We start from the raw sequence: 12,934 nt of genomic DNA, 5'->3' as shown, positions 1-12,934 counted from the left end.
GGGAGAGAAGAAGGATGGGATGAACGGGGATATGGAGAGGCAGAGAGGAAACGCTGGGGGAAAGTGGGTGGGGGAAGGGCCGCTTCAGCCTCGGCGCTTTGTTTGGTTGGGGGGGGTGGCATCAAGGACAACAGACTCGAGGTGGGGATCTGTGGAGGTCTAGGCAGGGTGCGGGCCTCGCCGGCCCAGTCCGTAGCCCACTGACGTGAAAATGAAAAATAAAGAAATGGCCGAGTGGGGTACAAGAGGATGAAGGGGATAAATAAAATAGGCAGCCACTGTCTGTGAAGACAATAAAAAGCCATTTCAGCTTTGATGTCTCAGCACCAAAACAAATATGTCATTAGGACGAGATGGCGATAAGCCGGCGGGGAAGGAAGAGCAAACCAAGCAAAACAAATATTTTATGCTAATAGATGGGGCCGGCCCTTTGTTTCAGTCCTCTTCCTCGCGCTGCTCTGCTGCCGCAGCGCTTCCAAGGCCTGCCGTCTAGACACCGTGAGGGATTACAGCTCGCCGGTAGAATTGTGTCAGGAGAGGAGAGTCGTGGCCTATTTTTCATACCTTCCTGCTCGGGACATGATGTAGATGAAAAGGAGATTTAATTAAAACAATACGGAGATGTGCGGAGCGGACTAATCCATACGCCCGCAACGTGCTTTGTGCGTGGTTGGGTGTGGACGAAAGAACTCCCCTCCCCCTCCCTTCCGTTTCCTTTATGGCCCTAATTTAAGCCTTCAGTCTCCATTTCGTCTACTTTGTCCGACCAGCTCCTGCAGGCCGGGGTGCGAGGTGCAGTCGTATCCCTCCGCCGCCAGAGCCACGCCGCGCCGCTACCACCGCTCACTGGCCAGGACAGACACCACACTTGACCGCCTCGATATGGCTCTATTAAAACAGCCGAAGGGGGGGACTGTAGGAATCTATTACCCTAATCTTTAACTCATCAACGCGGCTGCTGCAGGAACGAGGCTGGGGTGGGGGCGGGGCCGCCTCGCTTCTCTGCCCGCCGCATCTCCTGTCTCATCTCGGCGGCGCTCACCTGACCACTCGTGTCAGATTAAGTGTCCAGGATTTAATGAAACGGTCCAAGCACTATCGGGACCTGTCAGGAGAAAGGGGGAGCTGCCTTCATAACGAAGACCTCTCCAATTATGGAGGGGCTCGGAGGGGCTGACAGGAGTAATGATTCACCCTCACGACAGAGGGAGGACGTTGCCCCAACCCCCCAACATCCAACCAAACCCCCACATTTGCAATAAAGCAGATGAACTTTTTCATACAACCAAGACTGCACGGTCGCTAAAAGGGGACACGGTGAGGATAAATACAGATCTATAATGCAAGTGTTTTTGTCCAGATTCACATCTATTTTTGGTGACGATCACACGAGACTGAATAACACGTCTGTGGTTAAAGACTAATTCACAGAAGAAAACAGACAAATAAAAAAAAAGGCCGTTCATCTCCGACTCCAACATTAATATCATGTTATGAAGAGGCTTTGTTTTGAAACCCATTGAATTGTCCAAACCCTACTTCCCTTGATTATACAGTCGGCCGGTCAGTCAAAAGGTCAGATTAAAATTCTTGCGGCGTCTACGCGTACATAAGCCACGCCGCTGTGTACGAAACTTCTGACTCGATTGTTGACACTTTGAAGGAAATATCATTACCATTTACAACCATTCATCGCTTTTGTCCAATAATGAATAAACCAGCCAGCTCCCGCTCGCCTTTTCTGGGCCACCACAAATCCCAAACTTGCGCCACGTTGCCTGTGCTGGCACTTCTCGAAACCCGCGGCAAGCATTGCAAAGCGGCATAGCTTAAGTTTTAATGAAAGGATCATAACTCAGCCAGTCTCCCTCTTGCCCAGGGAACAGGACTTATGCTATTGTGCCTGCCTGGGAGTGCCAAGGCCAAATTGACGAAACATCACAGGCTCTGGGCTTTGGCAGGCAGTGTGCAGTGGCAAGCCAGTCACAATTAAAATGATTAAGCATCGTTCCAATTATTTTCCCGTCTTCAGTAATGCAGATAAAGGAGAATGAAATGTGTGTGTGCAGGCGCACACACATTTCCATGGTACGTTGTCACTAAAGTACTCTTGAAATATGCTCCAGCAGCCATTTTTTTTAATGCGAGTCCTGTGATGGTGATTACAAGGATAGGGCAGAAAAACACACGAGCCTTGATTTGGGAACAGCGTCGGTGCGCTGCCCTTCCTCACTGCAACTGTAGACTGTACTTATCGCGCAGCGCTGAATGGCTGCAGCCCCTTGAGGGCCTTAAGTGGGAAAAGAATATGCAATATTGATCAAGACCAAATGCTGTGAATGTGCAATCTGGCAACAGCAGCATATCCTAAATGGGCGTCCTCTGAGACGAACGGGCCTCCCGCTAGCAAGCGGCTACACCGTCCGCCCAGGATGCAGCGGCGGCAGCGGACGAGTCTCCACTTACAGGATGATTAGCATTAGAGTGTCTTCTCTTTCAGCCCTCTGCCTTGATTTAAATTGTCATGTTTCGCAAAAAAAAAAAAAAAAAAAAAAAAAAAAAGACTCAGTGATGGAATTTTGTGAGTTTTTACAAGAGAAAAAAAAAAACCCATTCATTAAACTCAGTCGGAATTTCATCATATGAGCCTTCTGTCTGAGCCTCCTTTAATTTAAATTTCTAATCCACATTTATATTGTTGTGTAGGCCCAAATATAAGATAACCCCCCCTTGGTGAAGACTAGTTAAAACTGGTTACAAAATATAATTTGTTGCAATGCATTCCATTTTCTTGTTTTCAAGTCAAAGAGTAGGGTGGTAGTAGCCTAGTGGGTAACACACTCGCCTATGAACCAGAAGACCCAGGTTCGAATCCCACTTACTACCATTGTGCCCCTGAGCAAGACACGTAACCCTAAGTTGCTCCGGGGGGGGACTGTCCCTGTAACTACTGATTGTAAGTCGCTCTGGATATGGGTGTCTGATAAATGCTGTAAATGTGATTGTCTATATTACTGCTAATACTGGCCATACAAGATTTAAAAGCTGTCTAACTGGTTTTATTCATCCAAATCCAGGATGAGGAAGAGTGTAAGTCAGGTCTCGCATCCACGGTTTGCTCCAGAAGCAAGGGCAGTGTCTGGTATTCGACTGCACCGCTCCGTCACGCAGTAAAGCAACCTCCACCTAAACCAGAATCCCCACCCAGGCACAGCATTTTTCCACGATGAGCAGGGAACTGGCCTGGCGAAACGCGGCATACTTACCCAACTCATCCCACAGCTGGCGGTACTTGTCGGTCATGGTGGTGCCCTGCTGTCTCCATAGCGCCAGCCGCGGGTCGGCCATGAACTGTTCTGTGATCAGCGTGAGCATTCGGGCTCCGTTTGAGTCCCTCATCTTCAGCATTTCCCTCACCTACACACAGACACACTGAATGCTTACATAGCAGTTAACAATACACTAAAACAAATGACTTAATTTAGGTGTAATTAATAAGCAGGATTTGGGATGCTGAGCAGACCTTGGAGAAGAGCAGATTGAGCTGTTTGCCCGAGCCGTGGTATCCTCCCTGGGACAGGAAAAGCTTCACCTGCTCCTGTACCTGCTCCTCATCCAGGTGCCAGCAGTTCTCGTCGTCCACGCTGGCCCCGGCAGTGGGGTCCGGAGCCCCTGGAGGACACAAGACACAGAAAATCAACCCTGTACAGCGGTCATTCGACGGAAACTTTACCCCACATTCAGCCTATATAAAAGTGGTGGAACTAGAAAATTGGGAGACTGAACACCCTTTTAAAAAGGGACGATTGGATGAAATAGATCTACAAAAAGCAGTTGCAATTGCAACAGGGTGATCAAGGGCATCTAAAAATATAACATAATCTTGGTAGTCAATCACTAAATTAGCCTGCGATTGACTTTCGGTGAAACTGTCCCTGAATTCACAAATAATAATTTAACGCTCCCACACTGCATGAGCTGCTACGCCACTCATATTATTAAGCTTTGATGCAAGCTTTTACTGGACTGAATGGGGTACAGATATCCGGGGTCGGAAATGCTCACCCCCCCTCCCCTCCTGACCCGTACTCATGAATCACCTTCACCAGACCGCTCAGCACTGCCACGAATTATGCCGCTCTGCTCTGTTATGATGTGTACAATCAGTATAAAGCATTCGGGCAAAGTACATTCTGATGTTCCCTTGTTCCTTTAACAAACACATGCAGATAAAAAAAAAAAAAAAAAAAAAAGTTGTTTAGGGGTGCAGAGAAACCTCAGATACACACGGCTGCAGAACATATGTTGTTTGAGGCAAGCAAACCCCAAGTCGGTAACAAAGGTTGATGATTTCTATGTGTGGAAGTAAGCTGAAGGCTTATTAGGAAGATTCCCCATGCACCACATCAAACCGACTTCCTGCATTCCGACAATGAAGTCAAACAGCCCCGTCCTGATGAAAGCATTTGCCGTCTACCCCCAAAATGCTCCACTTCCCTTTATTTTTCGCCCCATAATTGGAGCATTCATTTCAGATTCCCCCTTCCTGACTAAGGAGAAATATAATAAAGCCATTGTGCGTGCTGGAAGCTGGAATGATGAGCGAGAAGATGGGCCCTTTCCTCCTAAATTTGTCATTTTCAGCGAGCTCATGCTGAAAGATGCATGCACATGCACGCTTGGCTCAATATACTTAATCATAAAGAGGAAAATTGAGATCGCATGCACTTTGTTGATGCCAACATAAACAATAAAAAAAGTAGAAAACAGAAAGGCAACCATTCATTTAGAATCCTCTGTAATTCGGGAAAAACACTGAGCTACACTGACTAGCCAGTCCTAGATATCGGCAGCTATGGCCTATAATACTTAATATACAGGAATAAAAACATAACATCTTCATTAAAACTGAATACATGATAAACTACATAACTAAATATAGTCCTGGGTATTCAGAGCAAGTTCACATCACAATACAGAAGTCATTAATCAATGATTTCTGGAGAAAAATTCCATATTAAAAAAATCTGTCTGGTAACACAATATTCCAATTGGTTGTAAAGGATAAGGGACCTTTGCTGCGAGAATTCTCAAAGCATTAAATGCCCTACAGTTGCCCTGCAACATTACCAAAATTAGGAGAGACGCCCATAAGTCATAAAATAAAATCAAACAATTTATGCCACAATTCAAATAAAACCACTATAAAATCAATAAATGGAAAGAAAAGACGAAGAACTTACAGAAAATATTCTGTTCATTTGTACAGTATACAGATACATACATTAAAGCAACAATTCAACGGCCAGCAGGATGCGCTTGAGAATAAAGTGTTACTGTGAGAATAAAGTGTTATTGAACATGTTACTGAGGGTGGGGACGACTTCTAAACACAAGTGCATGGTAGACTAGAACCACTTTTCTTTTATATATAGGCTGCTATGATGAATCATACAGCCAGAGCAAAGTGGCCTCATAAAAACAACCGAACTCTTGGTTTGGAGCCTCCCTCTTTTCTCTTAGGAGAAAATATTGGGGGAGAAAAAAAAAATTATAAAAATATAACTATAGCTATAAGTGAAGTGATTGTCATTGTGAAACACAGCACAGCACACGGTGACCCAACAAAATGTGTCTTCTGCTTTTAACCATCACCCTTGGTGAGCAGTGGGCAGCCATGACAGGCGCCTGGGGAGCAGTGTGTGGGGACGGTGCTCAGTGGCACCTTGGAGGCTCGGGATTCGAACAGGCAACCTTCACCATAATTAGTGCTTATATTTCAGTATATGCATAATATGATCACCAAAGGTCAATAACCATTTCACTCTGAATACTGTCAGGCTGTAAATCAAGCATCTTATTCAGCTTCTGCGTGAAGTGAGCCACATCCATCCTTCATTTCCGTCTCCCTCTGATCACATCCATTTCTACCCTCCAGAATCCGAAACTAAGCAAAGCAAAGAGACTCGTTGCAGAAACGACCCCGTCCACAGCGGCGGTCTCGGCGAGGGTGGGGCCGCCCTCACCATGCACTTGGTTGATCTCGGAGTTCTGCGACAGGATCTCGTCGGCCAGTTTCTGTGCGGTGGGCAACACCTCTGTGTGATGGACTGTGATGAGGTACTGGATGAATTTCTGCAGCTGGTCCCGGTTCATCTGGAAAAGAGTCTCTGATATGGGCAGGTGCAGTTTGACCTGCTCAGGCCGCCGTACGCGGTACAGGGACAGCGCCACCACGTGGGCGCAGTAGAAGATGTCCTTGTTGCCACAGCCGCATGTCACCGAGGTGATCTTACAGCGGTCGAAGCTAATGGCCACGCTGCAGACGACCTCCGGTTCCGACGGCGTGGCTGGCTCTGTCACTGTGCCGCTGAGGTGGAAGCCTGAGAGAGAGAGAGAGAGAGAGAGAAGGAGAATTAGACTCTGGAAGATACCAGAAACCCCCCGAAGGGACAGGGCACTGAAATAATATCTACAGAGACAGAGTGGGATCGCGACGGAAGGAGAGTTGGTGTGGAAGACGAAGGGAGGGTTGGAGAACAGATGTTCGGAGGAGAAGCGGGGGGTTTGAACCGGGACACAGAGCCACGGCGGCACACCACTACAAATGCGGGCCTTACGGATCATTTAAATAGAACATCTGAAGTAGGCAACGTGCGTCCAGGATACGCTCATGACGTGCAGTGACACGGCTCCGGGGGAGTCCGCAATTCACAACACGTTTCAGAAGAACATGGTGAATTCCTCGTTCCCTACTGTACGCGTCAGCAAAACAGTTCTCTCTACATACTATAAAAAAAAAAAAAAAAAAAAAAAAAAGGGGGGGGGGGGGGGGGGCAATAAATAAAAAACGTTTGATTGATTGTTTCAATACAAAAAGTATTACAGCAAATTACATACGACTTATTTCTGTTCAGTTTATTAACAGGCTTGTCTAAAAAGAACCTTATAACTACGGTAACGACCAATGGCGGTTTTAATGCCTCGATGTATGCTCTTATTAAAAGGCGTGGATTCATATTAAAACCTTTGTTTAGGACAGTTGACCCGCCATGTAAACGCCCAGATCACGAGATTCGTGCGCTACTGAATTCCCCAGTATTACCCGATTCACAGATTCAGCAACAAGAGCATGTGAGAGGTGGGCCGGGTTTTTATTTATTTCTGTTCCACCCCCCCCCCCCTCACGCCGCCATGGCTACTGTACATGCTGACCTTGCACGGCCCACCTCTCCACTGCTCCCCCCGCAAACACAAAGCGTTTGATCTCTTGACAAAACCCTTAGCCTGTAGTAGGAGAAAAGCCAGAGGCAATTTCACAACAAAATCCTCCACACAGCGAAGAGCACAACAACGGGCTGAGCTTCGGTGCGGAGCATGGGGAACACACACACACACACACACACTTCCTGCACCTGCATACTTTACACAAGGTACACAGCAGACATGCTTAAAACACATTATCTGTAAGGATTTGTTCATGGCTCTGTGTACATATGAAATACGCAGCCGTGTGTCACACACACACACACACACACACACACACACACACACACAAACAAAAAGCGACATGCACACAGTGAAAAGCTCGCACACAGGGAAACAAAAGAAAGCAAACTCGCATTTGGCCACTCAGCAAATAAACAAATGACGCGACCGGGTCTCTAGGTACCTACTTACTTAATTCCGTTCTGCCGGCTGGGAGGCGGAGCACCGTCCCCACCTTCACAATCTAGAACCAAGTTTTCTCCCAAAGACCTGCGGAGACTAACGAAGCGGAGAACCGAACGAGCCCTCCATTCATCAGCACCTAATCAAACCGATGACCAACGAGACCGGATTCACAACCAAACACGCACGCACACACACACACACTCTCACACTCGCCACCCACTCACCCAAATACGCGCCCACGTACGAGTTGTGCTGGCGCGCGCTTGCCGGTCGGACGGGGGAGCGCTTTAATGAGCAGGCGGCGATGGGAGTGGGTGGGTGGGTGTGGAGGACAGAATTTTGCCGGCTCGTGTCGTGGACAGTTCATCAGATCGCCGCCATCTGTTTGCCCGGGTTACAGTCGGCCCCGGCGCTTCCTGGTCCTCTCTCTCTCTCTCGCTCTCTCTCTCTCTGGCAGGCTGGTGAATTATTTGCGCCGGCTCCAGACTCCGCTCACTCCACCATGTTTTTTCCCTTTTATTCTAGTTCTTTTTTTTTTTTTTTTTTTTTTTTTTTTTTATATTTACTGCTGCATAATAAAAAAAAGGATGAGCGCAGCTAAGGAATTAAAATATACTCATAATAACTATAAATATTAACGTAATAAAAGAAAAAGGAATACAAGCATTTCCATTTAGTGCCATTTTTTAAAAACTTTTTTATTGTTGCACGTCAGCAGGCAGAGAAATTCTTAAAAGTGCATCTGTTTTATGCAGACGCAGAAAAAAAAAAATTGTCTGTCTCTGAATAAAAACCTTGCATGAAATTTATCACTATAATTGTCAGCACAAAATCACCCACACACAATCAATAATAATAACAATGCTACCTTTTCCTATTTCATTTTAACACGCGTGTGTGAGTGCGTGTGATTTTGTGGCGCGTGTTCTTACATTTCACCAGCTCACCACAACACCGATGACCTATCAGCACGTTCGGTTTGTGAGTGGGTGTGGTGCTGAGGCGGCCGTAACTGGGAATATGTTTGTGATGTTCACCTGACTGGTATGATCACACTATAAGAAAACCCAGGACAGACAGACGTGTGTGCAAACTGCCGGCTCCTCCCAATATCAACACATAATGTCAGAAATTCTTCTTCCTTTTTGCTTGAGTGACAGAATTTCTCCCCCTACTGTGATGTGACTTAAGAATCCGTTAGAGCGCTATGAACATCTGTAAAATAATTATTGTTCAAAATGTTAAATATTTATAATGAGAGAAATCCACATGTAGGGAAAGTGGGCAGCGTGTGTGTGTGCAAATTAGGGTTGTTTTTTAAACGATTAATCTAGCAATTATTTCTATGATGCACCTGAAAGTGAAAGTGAAGTGATTGTCATTGTGAGACACTGCAGCACAGCACGCGGAGACACAACAAAATGTGTCTTTTAACCATCACCCTTGGTGAGCAGTGGGCAGCCATGACAGGCGCCCGGGGGGGGGACGGTGCTTTGCTCAGTGGCACCTTGGCAGATCGGGATTCGAACCGGCAACCTTCTGATTACGGGGCCGCTTCCTTAACCGCTAGGCCACTCACTGCCTAAAAATGATCAACAATTATTTCCACGTTAACTGAATAATATAGCTACTTATACGTTCTAATTTAGATATCAGAATGACAAAAAAACAGAGATTGCAATACATGTTTATTGCCCTTAAACTGTGGCCTAGTGGATAAGGAAACGGACCTGTAAACTCATGTTGCCGCTGCTCGCCGGAGCCGGCATCATTGTTTTGGATAAAACGCATCGGCACACGCAGGGACAGCTCCAGCACCAGCACGAGTGTGTATAAATCAGACCTAGGATGGGCTCTGAAAACCTGGATTTTAACGGAAAGTAATATACTCCCGCAACTATCCTGCCATTTTCCACTCAAAACACTCGTCCGATCACCCAGTTTACGGATGGGTTAGTATTTGACAGCAATTTACTTGTTTGTTTTCTAACTATGCGACTAGACAGGACAACAAAGAAACCTTGAATGTCCTATTTCCTATAAGGCCAGTAGGCACGGTCCAATGACATTTCATCTCTTTTACTAGACAAGGACTGATTGACCCCCTTTTTTCCCCCAGCAACCAAGGTTCCAGCCCACGTAATGAGCCCCACTTTCTGAACTTTCCAACGATGCAAAAGTCGTCTGCGGTCGCGCGCCACTTCATACTTTTTCTGATTTATGTCAGAGTATTTTAAACCCATCAAAGACGTGGTGGGGGGTAATATACTGCCCCCAAAGCCAACGGCGAGGCTGGTGTTAATGGAGTTACTGGGAATACCAGACAATTAGTGTGATTTTAATTAACACACCCACCCCGGTCAGTTATATTAAAGCACTTAGGAAATGCTCAGAGGAGTCACATGACAGGGCAACCTGCACACTCACAATAATAAACTGTGTGAGGTGTATTCAGCGCCGACAAAGTGACGCTCACCCTCCATCTCCCCAGTCATCCGAAAGTCACTCTCACTCATGCACATGCTCACAGAAATTTATAATAATAATAATATTAATTTTATAAAAAAAAAAAAAAAAAAAAAAAAAAAAAAGGAAAATGGGGGTTGCATGTGGTTAAGAGCATTTGGGAAACAGACAAGTCAGAGAATTCCCAAAAAACCAAGGACACACATCCTGTCCCCGGTCCAATTCGCCCACTAACCTTTCTCCACTCAAGACTGCCCTTTTCAAGCACCGGCTTTTCAAAAACTTCCAATTACCCATGACCTACAGAGCAGCCCTGAAGACAGGTCTGCCACTGAGATGATCACCAACGGAAAACCAAAAAAGTGTGTGTGTGTGTGTGTGTGAGAAAGGGGTGGTGCGGCATAGCAGAAAGACAGAAAAACAGGCTAAAGAATGCCCCGTCTCAGACTACAGCAAAAACACACACTCAAGCTTCAGTTTTACTCTATTTTAGGTTTCCCTGGAAAAGCCCTAAATGATGTATTTGCTTACTTTTTTAACGAAATGTCTCAGGGAGTCTCGTTCCCTCCGTAAAAGTACATTAGGTTATTCAGTTCATCCACGCTGATATTTTAAATAGCGGTGGGGAGCAGGGACCATATCATGTTCCTAGTCTTCACAGCAATACCCACAATGCACCGCTCCGTGCTGCTCACATTAACACGCGGGCCACTTCCACCACAGACGGAGACTGATATCAGGGTGTTCCTCACCTCTCCAGCAGCAGACGCTCCTCGGATATTTCACCTTCTGGATCTCATGTGCAAGTTATTAAAACCCTGACATTTTCGCCCCAGTCCCAGGGCTTAAGGTTATTTGCCCGAACGTTTCCGCAAGGCCGGAGCGTTTCCGCAAGGCCGGAGCGTTTCCGCAAGAGTCCAATTTTAGCACGCCGTGCGCTGTTGCCCTAGAAACCAACCCATCCGTACCAGAAATCCCACTTGGTCCACATGAACTGATCTGTGTTGCACCCGAACGCAACACAAGACCGAGGGACGTTGCCGGCGGAGGAACGGAAAGGAGATTGATTGTCAAAATCAATGTTTATTTGTGAACTGCTCTTTATGAAATATATAGACAAAATCACGAATGGGACACTGTACACCAAACAAATAGGAAAAAAAGTCGGACCCCGAAGGAGGACCAATGACCAATCAGCGCTGGTAAGCGACTAAAAAAAATGATATCTGATGTAGTTTATGCTGTATGAATGTAAAAGGGTGCAGGGTGAATGTCAGGAGACATTGTGTTGGTGACACACACACACACACACACACACACACACACACACACACACACACACCTGCCAAACCCATGGCTAGCCTTACATATGCAGCCTACTCTCCTTACGTTACCAGGTTATGTTAAGTAACATTGGAGCTGGCAAGATAATTAAATAGATGTGTTCTTTGCATTAAGGAAATCTATTTGTAGTATTATATAATCAGGGGGGGAAAAAAAGCCCGAACCCAACGGTGGATTTAGACCATCGTGGCATCTGGAGGTCGCAAAAACAAATAAATAAAATCCAGCTCTGTCCTGGTGAACAGATTAGGAACAGGAATCAGTCGTAATCCTGTTAAACAAACTCAGGCACTTTCGGGTTCCCCCACCACGAGCAGAAAAGTAGCCCGGCGACCACGTGAGCTCCATCATGGCAGAACATACTTCGGAAAATCTAATCCTGCGATTCCACCGTAATCAAATCTGAGCTCCCAGCGAAGGGTCCGCCCCTTTTCACCCAAGGACAGCCCGCGACTCTACCTTCGGCCTAACAGGACGCGGGGTTCGACTGTAGCCGCAGTCTGGAATTACATCTGACCGACTCGGAGCCGCTGACGGCCAGAGGTGGCGTTCGCTCACACTTCATTTGTTACCTTGAATCCAGACACGTTAACAAACTGTCCGTTTGAGCGCCGGCGTTGGTCTCGCTGGTTTCGCTTGGGCTGCTTCTGTGCTTTGGGAAGCGGAGGTTGTCTGGAAGTATGAAACACCTCGTTCAAATTAGACCCCCCCCCCACCCCAGTCTTCCCTGCCTTTGATAAGAGTGCTTTTCATGCCTTCGTGCCACGCAAAGCTCCGTTGAAGCAGCGCCATTGTAAACGGCTCCATGCTGACTTAATACCGCAATGCACTAATGGAAGGAGGAAGCTTCCTGCGAGTGGCGTGGTGTGTGGTCCCGTCTGGGAACGGCAGCCCGCGCCACTGGGCCGGGCAGAGGCCTGCTCCGATCTCCCTACGACCCGCGGGCCCGGAAAAGCGCAGCTGCAAAACAGTGGCGTGTCCACAGGGGGTCCGGGTTCCAGAAGACAACGCCCCCCCCCGAGCCCCGCACCCCGAGCCTGTGTCTGAAAAATCTGGAAAGCCAAAAAAAAAAAAAAACAGAACACGGAGGAAGTAAATCACGACTGCAGATTTCTGTCAGGGGTCGTGGGTGCTCTCACACGTGCCCGTGCACACGCGCAGTCAGCTGGTGGGGAGAACTGAAAACACACCTGTTTCCTGGGGGTGGTCTCTTAGGTCATACAACAGAGCGCTGCGTGGGTGGATGGAAGCTGCCTTTCCTCACATTACACGATGAAACGCTAAACCAGGCCTTTCAAAACACACACACACAACTTCAACACCAGGGGACTACAGCAGCTATACAAATCCGCCCCCCTCCTCCGGTACGACCCTGAGCAGACAATTATTAGGGACGTAAATGTGTAAAAGGCAGGCCTGTCCTGGCAAACCGGTACCATCAGGCCGGAGC

General features: G+C 47.1%; 1 protein-coding gene across 2 annotated transcripts in view; it reads right to left on the bottom strand.

Annotated features, from left to right (window-relative positions):
• LOC114786781 (zinc finger, SWIM-type containing 6) overlaps positions 1 to 12,934 on the bottom strand; it is a 53,178-nt gene that overhangs the window by 21,461 nt on the left and 18,783 nt on the right. For both annotated transcript variants that reach the window (XM_028974234.1, XM_028974235.1), the window contains exons 2-4: positions 6,027 to 6,383; positions 3,524 to 3,672; positions 3,267 to 3,417 (exon numbers count right to left, since the gene is read on the bottom strand). In XM_028974234.1, coding sequence (XP_028830067.1) covers positions 3,267 to 3,417; positions 3,524 to 3,672; positions 6,027 to 6,383 — 657 coding nt within the window. The remainder of the gene's footprint in view (positions 1 to 3,266; positions 3,418 to 3,523; positions 3,673 to 6,026; positions 6,384 to 12,934) is intronic.

The sequence above is a fragment of the Denticeps clupeoides genome, chromosome 3 (assembly GCF_900700375.1).
Source record: "Denticeps clupeoides chromosome 3, fDenClu1.1, whole genome shotgun sequence".
Taxonomy (NCBI): Eukaryota; Metazoa; Chordata; class Actinopteri; order Clupeiformes; family Denticipitidae; genus Denticeps; species Denticeps clupeoides.
The sequence above is the reverse complement of the archived record's forward strand: the minus strand, read 5'-3'. Positions and strand labels throughout refer to the sequence as shown.